This window comes from Aotus nancymaae, unplaced genomic scaffold (genome assembly GCF_030222135.1).
Source record: "Aotus nancymaae isolate 86718 unplaced genomic scaffold, 86718_ANA_hifiasm-v0.15.2.pri h1tg000064l_1, whole genome shotgun sequence".
NCBI classification, from domain to species: Eukaryota; Metazoa; Chordata; class Mammalia; order Primates; family Aotidae; genus Aotus; species Aotus nancymaae.
In genome coordinates this window covers 7925888-7941136 of record NW_026988479.1, presented here as the reverse complement: position 1 = coordinate 7941136, position 15249 = coordinate 7925888, and the positions used below count along the sequence as shown (strand labels likewise).

Here is a 15249-nt window from a genome sequence, read left to right as displayed (position 1 = left end):
GATCAGCCTGGCCAATATGGTGAAATCCTGTCTCTACTAAAAATACAAAAATTAGCTGAGTATGGTGGCGGGTGCCTGTAATCCCAGCTACTTGGGAGGCTGAGACAGGAGAATCGCTTGAACCCGAGATGGAGGTTGCAGTGAGCCAAGATTGTGCCATTGCACTCCAACCTTGTTACTCCAACGGGTAACAAGAGCAGGCATAATTTATTTCACTATTTATCATAATTTGTTGCCAAGAGCAGTAACTTCTTAATTAAGGTAGATTTATACTAGTCATAAGGTATTTTGGGAAATTATGCTTTCTTTATCTGTATATCCATTTCTTAGTTCCACCTTAAATATTGATGGACATTTTTTTTCCAGTTTTTGCTGTTACAAACTATGCTATGAAAACACTCCTCTGTGTGTGTGTGTGTGTGTTTCTCAAGATTATACCTGTAATGTAAATTCCTTTTATTATACTAAGTCAGTTAGCAGTATAGTTATAGTATATTACCAGATTGCCATCCAAGAAGATAGTATGAGTTTACAGTCCTACCAGCAACATGTATGCATGCTTATTTCCCCTGTAGTCACCAGTATCTCATATTATTGGGCTTGAAGGTGTTACCTGTTTGGTGGATGAAGAGCTATATTTCATTGTTTTATTTACATTTATTTGAGGGTAGATATTTTATATAGACATTTTACAGTCTAAATAGCCATACTTTAGTTGCTCACTTCATTGTTTTTGTTCCAGAAAGATATAATCCTTCTAAAACTTCAAATGGGCACCAGTCTAAATCGTAAGTTTATTGCTTAATAAGTTTCATGTTTATCATTTTTATAAAAGTTACCTGTAATATCTGGGGTTTTTTTTGTTTGTTTGTTTGTTTTGAGACGGAGTCTCGCTCTTTCGCCAGGCTGGAGTGCAGTGGCGCAATCTCAGCTCACTGCAACCTCCCCCTCCCGGGTTCAAGCAATTCTCCTGCCTCAGCCACCCAAGTAGCTGGGACGACAGGCGCACGCCACCAAGCACAGCTAATTTTTGTATTTTTAGTAGAGACAAGGTTTCACCATGTTGACCAGGATGGTCTTGATCGCTTGACGTCGTGATCCGCCCGCCTCAGCCTCCCAAAGTGCTGGGATTATAGGCGTGACCCACCACGCCCGGCCATATCTGGGTATTTTTAACAATACTTAGAAATATTGAGGCTGGGTGAGGTGGCTCACACCTGTAATCCTGGCATTTGGCAGGCCAAGGCTGGTGGATCACGTGAGGTCAGGAGTTTGAGACCAGCCTGGCCAATGTGGTGAAACCCCTTCTCTACTAAAAATACAAAAAATTAGCCAGGCTTGGTGGCGAGTGCCTGTAATCCCAGCTACTTGGAAGGCTGAGGCAGGAGAATCTCTTGAACTTGGAAGGCTGGGGTTGTAGGGAGCTGAGATTGCACCACTTCACTCCAGCCTGGACCACAGAGTGATACTCGGCCTCAAAATTTAAAAATAAAATAAATGTTGATCTTTTAAGGCATGAGCATGCAAACTTTTATGTAAAGGGTCAGATAGTGAAATATTTAGGCTTTCAGAGCCACATAGTCTGTGTTTTAACTGCTCAGCTCTGCCACTGTAATATGAAAGCAGCTGTAGACCATATTCCAGCCACACTCTTTATAACAATGTGGCAGGTTGGATTTGGCTTGTGGCCACAGTTTGCCTGCCTCTGCTCTGAGATAATTTTTTTTTCCTCATCTGAGAGTTGTATGGGTATGTTTTTGTGTGTATATTCCTAATTTGTATTTAATAAAGAAGTCATAAAATAGAAAAAGACATGATTTTTCTTTAAGCCAAGCCCTTCATTTAACCACTAGATTAAGTAACAAACGTAGTTTGTACTGTCTTTAAGTTTTCTTATTTTTATTTTGTTGGTAGATCCAGGAATATATTTTTAAAAATGTAACAGGGTAATGTATTGGATGAAAATAAATTCCAGCTTAAAAAATGAATTCCTGAGACTGCAAGTTAACTCAGTGATTAAAGTTCTAAAGAAACAGTGACTATAGTGCCAGCTTTCTATGCCACAGTCACAAACTACTGTGATGACCCTAGCCTGGTAGCACTTCAGCTGAATATAAGAACTAAGAATGAAAATACATGAACACAAGAAGCACCCCCCTCCCACTGAAAAATTCAAATTATATTCCTATTATCATATTTATTTGTATGTAAAGAACTGCTCTGTACTTACATATTTGTACCTATCACTTTGGTTGCTAAGGGAACAAAAGTGTGTGCAGGGCCTTGAGCAGTCTGGTAAAAGCTTTGACATATTCACATGTGTAAACAAGTTCATTGAGCTGCCATTATAAATCATAAGGGCAGAGAGAATTAAGAGTAAGTACATTTCCTTAGAGGAAAATCAGTCATAGAGATAGACGTACTCAGCCCTTGCCTGAAAGAAAACTCTTTTTTCCCTGTTCCATTTAATTGGGTCTGTTTTAAAAATCATCTGGTTACTTTATTTCAAGGTGATCTTTTATATATAATATTTTGAACTTAGGGTCAGATACAGAAATGTAGGTTAAGCTTTGATGGGGAAAGTACAAGTAGTTATTAGAGTGTTAGATTTCCTTCCCGCTAATTGGAGATAGTCATGAAATTTTAAGAAAGATAATGGAATTACTGGTAATGAGAAATTAGACCTTTTTCTAGTTGTAGTTCTCCCTAAGCTTTGTATTTATTTTTCCTCCTCTGTAAAAAGACAAGGAATGTTTTGTTGGCTGTGTAGAAAATTTTAAGTTTAGGCCGGGCGTGGTGGCTCAAGCCTGTAATCCCAGCACTTTGGGAGGCCGAGGCGGGTGGATCACGAGGTCGAGAGATCGAGACCATCCTGGTCAACATTGTGAAACCCCGTCTCTATTAATACAAAAAAAATTAGCTGGGCACGGTGGCGCGTGCCTGTAATCCCAGCTACTCAGGAGGCTGAGGCAGGAGAATTGCCTGAACCCAGGAGGCGGAGGTTGCGGTGAGCCGAGATCACGCCATTGCACTCCAGCCTGGGTAACAAGAGCGAGACCCCGTCTCAAAAAAAAAAAAAAAAGAAAATTTTAAGTTTAATAGTTTTGATTTTGTATCTTTTAATTTTACTTTCAAAAACAAATTCCAGAAACAGTTAGCTTTTGGTATTTGTGTATGTTTTTTAATTGATTTGAATTTTGCTCAAGGGAGATTCTGGAACTTGGGTGGTTTTATTTTTGTTTTTGTTTTTGAGACAGAGTCTTGCTCTGTCACCCAGGCTGGAGCACGGTGATGGGATGTCAGCTCACTGCAACCTCCAGCTCCCAGGTTCAAGCTATTCTCCTCCTACCTCAATCTCCTGAGTAGCTGGAATTACAGGCACTCACCACCACCCCCAGCTAATTTTTGTATTTTTAGTAAAGACGAGGTTTTACCATGTTGGCCAGGCTGGTCTCACTCCTGACCTCAGGTGATTTGCTCACCTCGGCCTCCCTAAGTGCTGGGATTATAGGTGTGAACCACTGCACCCAGCCAGAACTTAGGAGTTTTAAAAATATATACATAGTCATTGCTGCTATATAGCCAAGGCTTTTACCTGAAATTTTTATTTATAGAGGGCGGTTTCTTTCATAGCAAGGCATTTATGAAGTAAAACTTTGGCTTAGGAAACTGTTCTGGTTTTCACAGTTACCCAGTTGTCAACAGTTATACTAACCTCTCTTTGTGGAACATAGGGTACAAAGAAAGAATTGCTTGATGCTTTCGTTTTGTCTTCCTTCTTTTTAGGACTTATATCTCTCTAGTGGATTGTTGGGTATGGCTGTGTTAATTTTTAATAATAAATATGTGTGTGCATGATTAGGGGAAAAATTAGAGATTACAGAACTGAATATGAGAGTTTATAGAAAGTTGCTTTTGTTTAATTAGAAAAGGTGAATATTTTATTCATGGGAAGGTTAGAGCTTATGAGATAGTTAAATTCCTCCATTCTCAATTTTGAGACTGAATCAAACCAGGTAGAGTAAGACTTACTGGTGTTTCGTTTTTTGCTTAAATCTTCGGCTACCACAGCGATTGTTTCTACAATTTAGTACTTTGGCATACCATGTAAACTGTTCCAAAAATAATAATCCTTTCTGCCTTTTCTCTCTAGTATGTTAAAAGATGACTTAAAACTAAGCAGCAGTGAAGACAGTGATGGGGAACAGGTGTGTCTACTATTGTATTATTTTGCCAGTCTCATATAGTGTTTTCATTGTGTCTTATAGAAATGATAATTGAATAATGCATTTATTACTTAAAATAAGTTTCTTCTTATAAGCTTTCTGACACAAATGTTGTAGTTTTCCTCTCTATTTAAATCTCCATTTTTTTCTTATATTTTTTTTAAAAATTGGGTTTTCCTCACATTTATTATGGATCAGAACATACTCATGAAGCAGTAGATCATTGACAATAATAGCTATTAACAAAGCTTTTGATCTTATACTGGCAATTCAGTTACTCTTTAGGTAAAAACAGTTTAAGTGTTAATTAAGCATTGTTGCATAGATTAGAGAATCCAGTTTTTATTGTTAAGAGTTCAGATATTATTCACACTAAGCAAATAGAATACTGTTTATTCATTCACAGATTCCTTCTTATGCTTTAATTTTAGGATTGTGATAAGACAATGCCGAGGAGCACACCAGGAAGGTGAGCATCCTTTTCTTTTCTCTTTTATTGGTAAGAGTTGGATCAGCCTGATAACATTGTAGGGATATAATAAGTGGCCTTATAAGTAAATATCAGTTTTGATAGTGGTTGTACAACTCTGTAAATTAACTAAAAATAATTGAGTTATACACTTAAAGTAGGTGGTTTGTATATTATACCTCAAACTGTTTTTAAAAGGTGAGAATTAATAGCTAAGCAGCACATCAGAAACTTTTAAAAGGAATTATTCATTTCATTTACAGTGAAGTTCTGGATTCATAAAATTATAACAGTCTAACAAATAGTAAACATTTTAAAGAGAGTTGTGGCTAGGTGTGGTGGCTGATGCCTGTAATCCCAGCACTTCGAGAGGCCAAGGCGGGCATATCACCTGAGGTCAGAATTTTGAGACCCACCTGACCAATATGGTGAAACTCTGTCTCTACTAAAAATACAAAAATTAGCTGGGCATGGTGGCAGATGCCTGTAGTCCCAGCTACTCAGGAGGCTAAGAGAAGAATTGCTTGAACCCAGGAGGTGGAGGTTGGAGTGAGCTGAGGATCATGCCACTGCACTCCAGCCTGGGTGACAGAGTGTGACAAAAAACAAAACAAAACAAGAAAGTTGTGTCAGATTTGGATGTTTTCCTGTTGTCAATGTAAAATAAACTTTGGACATTTCTATGTTTCATCTCTTTTAGTAACTCTGAACCTTCACACCATAATAGTGAAGGAGCAGATAACTCCAGGGATGATTCTAGTAGCCACAGTGGATCTGAAAGCAGCTCTGGATCTGACTCAGAGAGTGAAAGTAGTTCCAGTGACAGTGAAGCAAATGAGCCATCCCAGAGTGCATCTCCCGAGGTGAGACAGAGAGAGGGGCTACCTTCCATAGGCCCTCTCAGGATTCTTGGTGATGTCCATTTAAGACCTGATTTAAATATAAAAGGTAAAGGAAAGAAGATTCCATATTCTGACAAAAAGAAATTGTACTGTGTACCTTGGAGGAAACATATGGTTCCTTGTTGTTTGAGGAAATTTGGTCTAGATTAGGAACTGCTTGGCATCATATTACAGGTCACTAAAATATTGTGTATCTTTAGTTTGGTCTTTATTTTTATGATTCAACATGGTAATTGATGTTCTGTAGTTACAAAGAACATCCTGTTGTTGATAAAAAGCATCTTATATAATACAATTTTAGTATAGCTTGTTAAATTGCAGTTAAAAATCTCTTTGTGCCTACATCATTTCTTTACTTTCTAGAATTAAATATTCTGTATGGTCATTTGTAATTATGCTTTTGAAATTGGATTCTTGAATAGGAATATTTGTAATTTAAAGGTCATATATAACATTAAGCTTATCTTCTCATTCAGATGATAAGAGCTAATAGTCAATACTCAGCCCTTTGCTTTGGTTCATAGAGAATCATGGCAAGTAAATGCTTTTGTTCCATGAGGCAATTGTAGTTTTTGTCTTCTTTGAGGTTATAAAGGAGGGAGAAAGCTTCAGTATTGACAAAAGCATACGTATTTCTCTGTTTTTCAGCCTGAACCCCCGCCAACAAACAAATGGCAACTTGATAATTGGTTGAATAAAGTGAACCCACATAAAGTGTCACCCGCTTCTTCAGTGGACAGTAACATCCCATCATCTCAAGGTTACAAAAAGGAAGGCCGAGAGCAGGGCACTGGGAATAGCTACACTGATACAAGTGGACCTAAAGAAACGAGTTCCGCTACTCCTGGACGAGACTCCAAAACCATCCAAAAGGGATCAGAAAGTGGGCGTGGGAGACAGAAATCTCCTGCTCAGAGTGACAGCACAACACAGAGAAGAACTGTAGGCAAAAAACAACCCAAAAAGGCTGAGAAGGCAGCTGCTGAAGAGCCTCGTGGAGGCCTGAAGATAGAAAGTGAAACTCCTGTAGACTTGGCTAGCAGCATGCCCTCCAGCAGACACAAAGCAGCCACCAAAGGCTCAAGGAAACCCAATATAAAGAAGGAGTCTAAGTCTTCCCCTCGACCTACAGCAGAGAAAAAGAAATATAAGTCAACAAGTAAATCTTCCCAGAAATCAAGGGAAATCATAGAAACAGATACCTCATCCTCAGATTCAGATGAAAGTGAGAGCCTTCCTCCTTCCTCACAAACTCCTAAGTACCCCGAGAGTAATAGGACTCCTGTTAAACCCTCCTCAATGGAGGAAGAAGATAGCTTTTTTCGGCAACGAATGTTCTCTCCTATGGAAGAGAAGGAACTTCTTTCACCCCTCAGTGAGCCTGATGACAGGTATCCACTTATTGTGAAGATTGACCTGAATCTTTTGACTAGAATACCAGGAAAGCCTTACAAAGAAACAGAGCCGCCCAAGGGGGAAAAGAAAAATGTGCCAGAAAAGCACACGAGAGAGGCTCAGAAACAAGCCTCAGAAAAAGGTTCCAACAAAGGCAAGAGGAAGCATAAGGTGTGTGAAGGGTTTTTGTTGTTTGTTTTGAAACATCAGAATCTGAAATGCCACATCAAAATCTGAAATGCAGTGGAAATCTCAGTAAGCCACAAAGTAACAAGGTGGGTCATAAGCTGTGAAAGAAAATGGTGGGTAAGTCCAAGGCCCAATTGAGGCTGCATATGGAGCAGTCTCTTGAGGACTTCTTTGTTTCTGCCTGTGTCCTTCAGTAAAGCAGGGTAGTTGCTAATGAAATAAGAAATGAGCCAGTGCTTTTTAGCATCTGCTGGCCAGTGTAAAGGTCAGAGAGCAGCATCTTGCAAACAGGCCTTTGCAACATTCTCAACATTTTGGTTGTAGGTGTTTTTAGTTTGGATATGTACCCTCCAGGTTGTTATAATCCCTACCATTCTTTTCTGTCTTACACCCAGACCAAGTCACACTTTTAACATAAGTAATACTGATTTCAGCTAAAAAAAAATTGATTTACAAATTTTGACATATCCTTAAGAATTCCACTAATCTGCTCTGCACCTCTGTGCCCCAGCTTCTTTTCCTTAACAAAAGTCAGAGCTAAAAATACTGCTGGCACATAGCCAGCTCTCATCCCTAAATATCTCCAAGATAATTTTGGATATAGAGGCAAATTGGTACATTTAAGTTTTCTTAGAGGAATGTGAAAACTCACACATGTCTATGATTGGAGGATAATAATCATATAATGAAGAGATCTGAATCACTTACACATATAGAAACGCTTTGGGAAAAGCAGCCTGATCTTTTCAGCTCTAGTGAGGAATTTTTAGGAGAACGTAAAGTTTTAAGTAGTCTATATCAAAGAATAATATAATTTCCCCTGATACCTGTATATGATTGTGAAAGACTAAAAGGTAAGCTTGACTAGTTGAACAGATAGGTACCTGAATGGCCTTACCAAATAAACTTAGAACACAAGAACCAATCTAGTTGACCTGAGAATCCTAGATACTACAGGGAGAGTAGAGCACTTTCTTAAAATGAAGTGAGATATTTACCTCTCTCCTTTTCATAAAACCACAGTGCCATGTGCAGATGATATATTAAGAGAAATTAGAATAGTACCTCACTACTTTTTGAATCTTTAAAAATTGAAATTGTCCACATTATTTGAGTTTCTAGAAAACCAAAGCTTACTACTGTCCATACTATACCTAATGAGTTTTATTATGTTATGGTAGAGTATTTACATTCTCGTGCCCTGATATTTGAAGCAAAAGGAGAACTTAGATTCATTTAGAAAAATAACATTGGCAGTGAGTGGGCCCACCACTTGTGTTTTGCATCAGAAAGTTTTTTCAGTGACTAGGCTGGGCTATAATCAAAAGTATGGACCATAACAAATGTTGGCAAAGTTGTCAAAAAGTTGGAACTTTGAGACGGTGCTGGTGAGAATGGAAATGATACCACTGCTCTGAAACATAGTTTAGTTGTTACTGAAAAAGTTAAATAGAGAATTACCTTTTGACCTGCAGTTGTACTCCTAGGTATACATCCAAGAGAAGTGAAAACATATGTCCACAGAAAAACTTACACTTGAATATTCATAGTAGCATTATTCATATTAGCCAAAAGGTGGAGACAACCCAGATGGCCATCACTTGATGAATGACTAAACGTAGTGAATAAATTCTATGCAGTGTAATACTATTTGGCCATAAATGAGAATGCACTACTGATCCATGCTGCAACATGGATGAACTTTAAAAATGTTACACTAAATGAAAGGAGAGCCAGTCACAAAAGGTCACATATATTGAATGATACCATTTTCCTGAAATGTCTAGAATAGGCAAATCCATAAAGATGAAATATGGATTGCCAGTGTCTGGGGGAGGAGGAGATGGGGAGAGACTGCTAATGGGTATAGAGTATCTTTTCAGGGTAACAAAAATATTTTAAAATTCATTGTGGTGATGGTTGTACAACTCTGTGAATATACCAAATGTTATGGAATTGTGCACTTCTGAAGAGTGAATTTTACGTTATATAAATTTTATCTTAATTATAGTTTCACAGATGCCACCCCTCAAATCATTACACTGAAAAGATGCTATCTTAGACACTGCAGGAAATCTGTTTTAGTCTGTCTAAAATAGGATACCTCAGCCTTAAAACCTAATCTTTTTCAATATTATTTAAATGAATTATTGTACTTCTCTTTTATTTTCTTTCTGATGTCTTATCAGGGATAAACTCTTTATGGGTAGCTAGTGCTGGAAGCTGAAGTTAGTTGAATAAAAATCAGACCTAGTAGCCACGATTTCTATTTTTCATCTAGAATGAAGATGATAGCCGAGCCAGTGAGAGCAAGAAACCCAAAACGGAGGACAAGAATTCGGCAGGCCATAAGCCATCCAGCAACAGAGAGTACGTCCCCAAAACATGTTGCATGCTAGTGTTGTTAATATATGTATATCACTTGATACTGGGTACTTTCTGACATGCTCTGAGTGTTCCTTTTAGTAAATGGGTGTCATATAAATGCACACACATAACATATGGCACATAGTGGGAGCTTTTGCTTTTAGCTAATAGGGATGGGCAACATTTAAAATTTAATTAGTTCTTCCTTTCTTCATTTTTTATTGGGGGTAGGGGTGAGTATGGGGGGAGAATTAAAATAAAGCTATGCCACTTTCTGGTTAGGTGGCAAACTTACCTATAATTTCCAAGAGACTAGTTGCCAACTTACGAGTGGTAATCTCTTTATTCACCGTTCGTCAATTTGTTCATTCATTCAACCAATATTTATTGAGTACTTACTGAGTGGTAGGTCATATTTTTGGCACTGCATATACAACCACGGGAATAAAAACAGACAAGATGCCTACCCTCATGGAATTTACAGTTTTATTTTGTTTTACAGAAATCATGTGTCCTAGTAATGAAATGGGGGAAAACAGATTTGTCTTGAAAGTGGACAAAGAGAATTGGAAAAATCCGTCATCTCTGTATCACTGTGTGGAGAAATGAGGGCATTTGTTTTATTTGGCAGGTCATCTAAGCAGAGTGCTACAAAAGAAAAGGATTTGTTGCCTTCTCCTGCTGGGCCTGTTCCTTCAAAAGATCCAAAAACAGAGCATGGCTCTAGGAAGAGGACTATTAGTCAGTCTTCTTCCTTAAAGTCAAGCAGTAACAGCAAGGAGACAAGTGGCAGCAGCAAAAACAGTTCTTCCACATCCAAGCAGAAGAAGACCGAAGGGAAGACTTCCAGTAGCTCCAAGGAGGTTAAGGTAAAGTGTTGGGGGCTGGGGCTTTTGAAAATCACTCAGCTTCCCATATGACTTCTCTAAGGTGACACTGCTTTGAAATTATTGTAACATCTCAATAAATATATAGGCCTATGCCTTTTACCCTCTCTATATAATAATACTGATCGATGAATACAGTGATGTGAGACTGTCAAAGCGGTTAAGTCAGCTGGTCACATGCACATTGAAATAAAAACCCCTGGGTGCAGTGGCTCATACCTGTAGTACCAGCTGTTTGGGAGGCTAAGATGGAAGGATCACTTGAGGAATTTGAATCCAGCGTGGGCAACGTGATGAGACCCTGTCTCTAAGAACTTTAAAATTGGAAAAATAAAGATAGAAACCAGTAATTGGAAAAGTTGGTTATGGAAGTTTTTAAAATAAGAACTAAATGGTTTTAGTTGCTAAGATCGAGTTCTTGTGTATTGTTTGAAGTAGGCTTTGAGTTTCTCAGAATTAGACTTTACAAACAAGTTTTATTACATAAGGTGACAAAGCAATCATTTGCCTTTGATTCATTAAATAGAAAAAGAATCTTTAGCTAAGTTAGCACTGTAATTATTTCTAATTATTATTCCTAGGATAGTCACAATGTAGGGGAATATTCTTCATGTTTATGGATGGAGATTTGGATCAAAGAAGCTTTTTCAAGGCTGTACTTTAATTGACTCACCCTCAATTTGTTTACCAGGTTCTTTGCATTGCTTTCTAAACTGTTTACAAATTTACTCAAATCAGAAAATACCTATTATTTAGTAAGCAAAGGTTTGAGAGTTGAAAAACAAGACTGCTTAAAGCTATTAGTTATATTGATTAAATGTGGTAAAATAAAAAATTTTTAATTAAGATTATTTTAATTAACAACTTCTCAAATCAAAATACACATTTTCTCTAGCTGAACAACCTCCTTCTGTAGTAGTTCAGTGTTAGCACAAGGTGCTTAAGACCTTTACTCTTACATTGGCCCTGCTTCATTGCTCCAGTTCTCCATCTCCCTGCTGATGGTTTTTCTCCATTTCCCATCCTTTAACTGTAGAATTTGAGGGCTCTGTGCTTGCTTCTTGAAACCTGCTATTGCTTTTTTTAAAAAAAAAAATGTATTAAGTGAGCTCTCCTGCTCATTCGGCTTCTGCTGTCTCACAGGTAAAAATCACTGTGTATGCTTCTAACACACGTTAGAAGGGAGTTTTGGTCGGGCGTGGTGGCTCACACCTGTAATTCCAGCACTTTGGGAGGCCAAGGCGGGTGGATCACAAGGTCAAGAGATCGAGACCATCCTGACCAACATGGTGAAACCCCGTCTCTAGTAAAAATACAAAAATTAGCTGGGCATGGTGGCGCATGCCTGTAGTCCCAGCTACTTGGGAGGCTGAGGCAGGAGAATCGCTTGAACCCAGGAGGCAGAGGTTGCAGTGAGCTGAGATCGCACCACTGACTCCAGCCTGGCGACAGAGCAAGACTCCGTCTCAGGAAAAAAAAAAAGAAGGGAGTTTCTTCAAGAAGTTTGTTAGCTTCTTGAAAGCAGGGATTTGTGTCTTATTTATTTTGTGTTTTATCTAGTACTTAACATGCTGGGTAATGAGGAAATATTTGTTGGATCAAATGTAGTCATTTGAGACTCTGTTGTTTTCAACAAAATATAGAATAGGTCCTTACCACTTTGATTTCAATAGCTCTTGGGACTTAATTAAAGTTAAATATTTGTTAGTCTTGACAATTTCCAAGTTAGGCAGTGACATTTGAGTTTATTAGAGAAAAATCTGTAATTTAGTTAGGAAATATGCTACTTTTTATTCTATCAATGAAAGAAAAATTAGATCTGGAAAACCAACATTACACATAATTTTTATATAAGAAAACTATGTTTAAATATCTGGAAACTTTTTTATTTCAGAAATCCTCTGAAAAGCAAATATAAATGTAGGTCCTCAGGGGGTCTATTTACAAAACAGAGGGAGCCAGGCATGGTGGCTCACGGCCTGTAATTCCAACAGTTAGGAAGGCTGGCTGGAGGACCACTTGAGCCCAGGAGGTTGAAGCCACAGTGAGCCATGATTGCACCACTACACTCCAGCCAGGGTAACAGAATGAGACCCTGTCTCAAATAAATAAATAAAACATAGAGGGAAAACTATCCTAGTAATGTTACAGTACAACATAGTATTTAGAAGGCCATTTCAGAGTACAATTATGTATTTAAAAATTTTATATGTTTTACATAAATATTAAAAATTTTATATTATTGGATAAAGTTATGTATTATTGGGTTTTCTAATGTTGAAATATCCATGCATTCCTGGAATAAATTCCACTTGTTTATGGTGTTTCATTATGGAAAAATGTATATTTGTTTTATTGAAGATAGGGCTGGATGGGAGGCAATTGAGAGTCATAGTTCTCTGGAATAAATTCCACTTGTTTATGGTGTTTTATTGTAGAAAAATATGTATTCATTTTATTAAAGATAGGGCAGGATGGGAGGCAGTTGAGAGAGAATCCTATAGGGCTATATTGAAAGGAGGCAGAGCAGACATGTAGCCAGGTACAGTGGTACATGCCTACTATCCCAGCTACTCAGGAGGCTGAGGTATGAGGATCACTTGAGCCTAGGAGTTTGAGACCAACCTGGGCAACATAGCAAGACCCCATCTCAAAAAAAAAAAAAAAAAAAAGACATGTGGATGGGAGGCAGAATAAAGTTTAAGAAAGTAGCTAGGCTTCTGAAGACTGACAATTCTGAATTTAAAACTCAATTCCAGGAATGCCACTTAAAACCTATTTGAACTTAGGCAAGTTACTCAACCTCCTTGAGACTGCTTTTTCATTTTATCTTAATAGCAGTACTTATTTCCTAAGGTTGTTGAGGGATTAAAAACAGTGCTAAGTACTTAGTTAACTTAGTGTCTGGTAAGTAATAAGCACATAATAAACATTAGGTGCTATTAATATTATTGCTGTTTTCATTGACGAGCAACTATCAATAAATTTTGCCATAAGTAGTGCTGACATTTTGGTATTAGGTTTTGTCTTCCTTATGTTTTAACAACTGCCTAGGCCAGTGCCTGTTTTATAGTAGACCCTTATATAAATATTAGAATGAATATTACAGTTATATAAAATGGACCCATTGTTTTTTTAAAAAAAGTTTACATTATGAAGTTTATAAAAGTTTTATAACAAGGAAATTCATTACAAAAGGCAATGGACATGCTCTGGTTTCTCTTCATAACAGATAAATCATTTGCTTTTTACTAAAGATTTCCATGAAGAGGTACAATTATGAGTTTATAACTGAATTTTTTGATGTCCTGCTTAGTCAGGGCTTTTTTTTTTTAAAAAAAAAAAGGGCAATGGATTTTTGTTTCCTTTTTACCAGTGGCTGAAAAAAACGCTGTTAGTTTAATTTTTAATCTCCTTACAGTTTTTATTGTAGTTATTTATTTTTTTGGTCAGGAAAAGGCTCCAAGTAGCTCCTCTCACTGTCCTCCATCTGCACCAACTCTTGAATCTTCTAAGCCTCGGAGAACAAAGCTTGTCTTTGATGACAGGTAAGATAATAACAATTTTTTGTATGTGTATCTAAGAAATGATTTCAGACAGCATATAAGAAACTTATTTTAATTTCTATCGTTGATCGGAAGGATAAATAGTTACATATGATCTGCAGCATATTCAAGTTTCAATTTGAAAGGTACCCATTAGTCCAAGTACTGCTCCTTTAGTGACTCCCATGGGGGATGTGAATGATCTGCCTTTTAGTAGAAGAACCTTACTACTGCTGATACCACTGTTAAAATGGAGTGTTTCTTAGATGAGGAAGAGCAATATTGTTTTTTTCCTCTGTTTTAATAAAAGATTATTTCTTCTGCTCACATTTTATTTATGCTTAATCTTTCAGTCAACTTGAGTAACTTAGTATTTAATACTAGGGAGCTTGATTTCTATTTTCCTAATTAGATTTGCCATGAGTTAGCCAAATAACTTACGCTTTTAACCTGATATAAACATTTGTCAGAAAAAACTGAAACAAGTACTTAGTAATAGCTCATTTTATTTGCTTGAGGACATAAAAACTGAGGATTACTAGATACTGAAATGAACTAGTATTATCTGAAAATATTTACTATTTTATTTATAATGAAAATTTACCTTGCAGAAATTATTCAGCAGATCATTATCTACAAGAAGCAAAAAAGCTAAAGCACAATGCAGATGCGTTGGTATGTAAATAATCTCCGTACAATTACGTATTTAATCAAATTAACTTAAATAATCTTTTGATGTTTGTAGCCATAGTAGATCACTACTCATTACTTGTATTCTCCTTTCTTCAGTCTGATAGGTTTGAGAAAGCTGTGTACTATCTTGATGCTGTGGTATCTTTCATTGAATGTGGGAATGCATTAGAGAAAAATGCTCAGGAATCCAAATCCCCATTCCCTATGTATTCAGAGACGGTGGATCTCATCAAGTAAGTGGAAAAACGTGGCAAATAATTGGCAATAACATTATTTCTCTGGTCCATCTAGGGAAGGAGCTGATACATAGTAAACTGAAGAGGGTGTATAATCCTTTAACGTCCTTGGATAAAGGAAAAGTAGATACTTCAATGAGTATTTTTGCTTTTATTTAGGCTTGAAATTCTAATGTTTTGAGAACAAGTGAAATCATAAGATCAAGGTGAAGTATTCTGTTTGTCATTTGTTTGTTATTGTAACTCACAGATACACTATGAAGCTAAAGAACTATTTGGCACCAGATGCTACAGCTGCAGATAAACGACTCACAGTACTTTGGTGAGTTTCTGTGTACTA

At 37.2% G+C, this 15249-nt stretch overlaps 1 protein-coding gene and 1 non-coding gene across 5 annotated transcripts in view; both read left to right on the top strand.

The window, feature by feature from the left end:
* Window positions 1-15249, top strand: part of AFF4 (ALF transcription elongation factor 4) — an 88112-nt gene that overhangs the window by 60816 nt on the left and 12047 nt on the right. For all 4 annotated transcript variants that reach the window (XM_012442569.3, XM_012442720.2, XM_012442793.3 and 1 more), the window contains 11 exons: window positions 743-788; window positions 4154-4208; window positions 4658-4695; window positions 5396-5558; window positions 6246-7163; window positions 9463-9551; window positions 10180-10417; window positions 13889-13983; window positions 14592-14655; window positions 14770-14906; window positions 15160-15231. In XM_012442569.3, the coding sequence (XP_012297992.1) occupies window positions 743-788; window positions 4154-4208; window positions 4658-4695; window positions 5396-5558; window positions 6246-7163; window positions 9463-9551; window positions 10180-10417; window positions 13889-13983; window positions 14592-14655; window positions 14770-14906; window positions 15160-15231 (1915 nt within the window). The remainder of the gene's footprint in view (window positions 1-742; window positions 789-4153; window positions 4209-4657; window positions 4696-5395; window positions 5559-6245; window positions 7164-9462; window positions 9552-10179; window positions 10418-13888; window positions 13984-14591; window positions 14656-14769; window positions 14907-15159; window positions 15232-15249) is intronic.
* LOC135270697 (U5 spliceosomal RNA) lies at window positions 13643-13759 on the top strand. Its single transcript, XR_010338826.1, has one exon. It is a non-coding gene; the product is annotated as a U5 spliceosomal RNA (small nuclear RNA).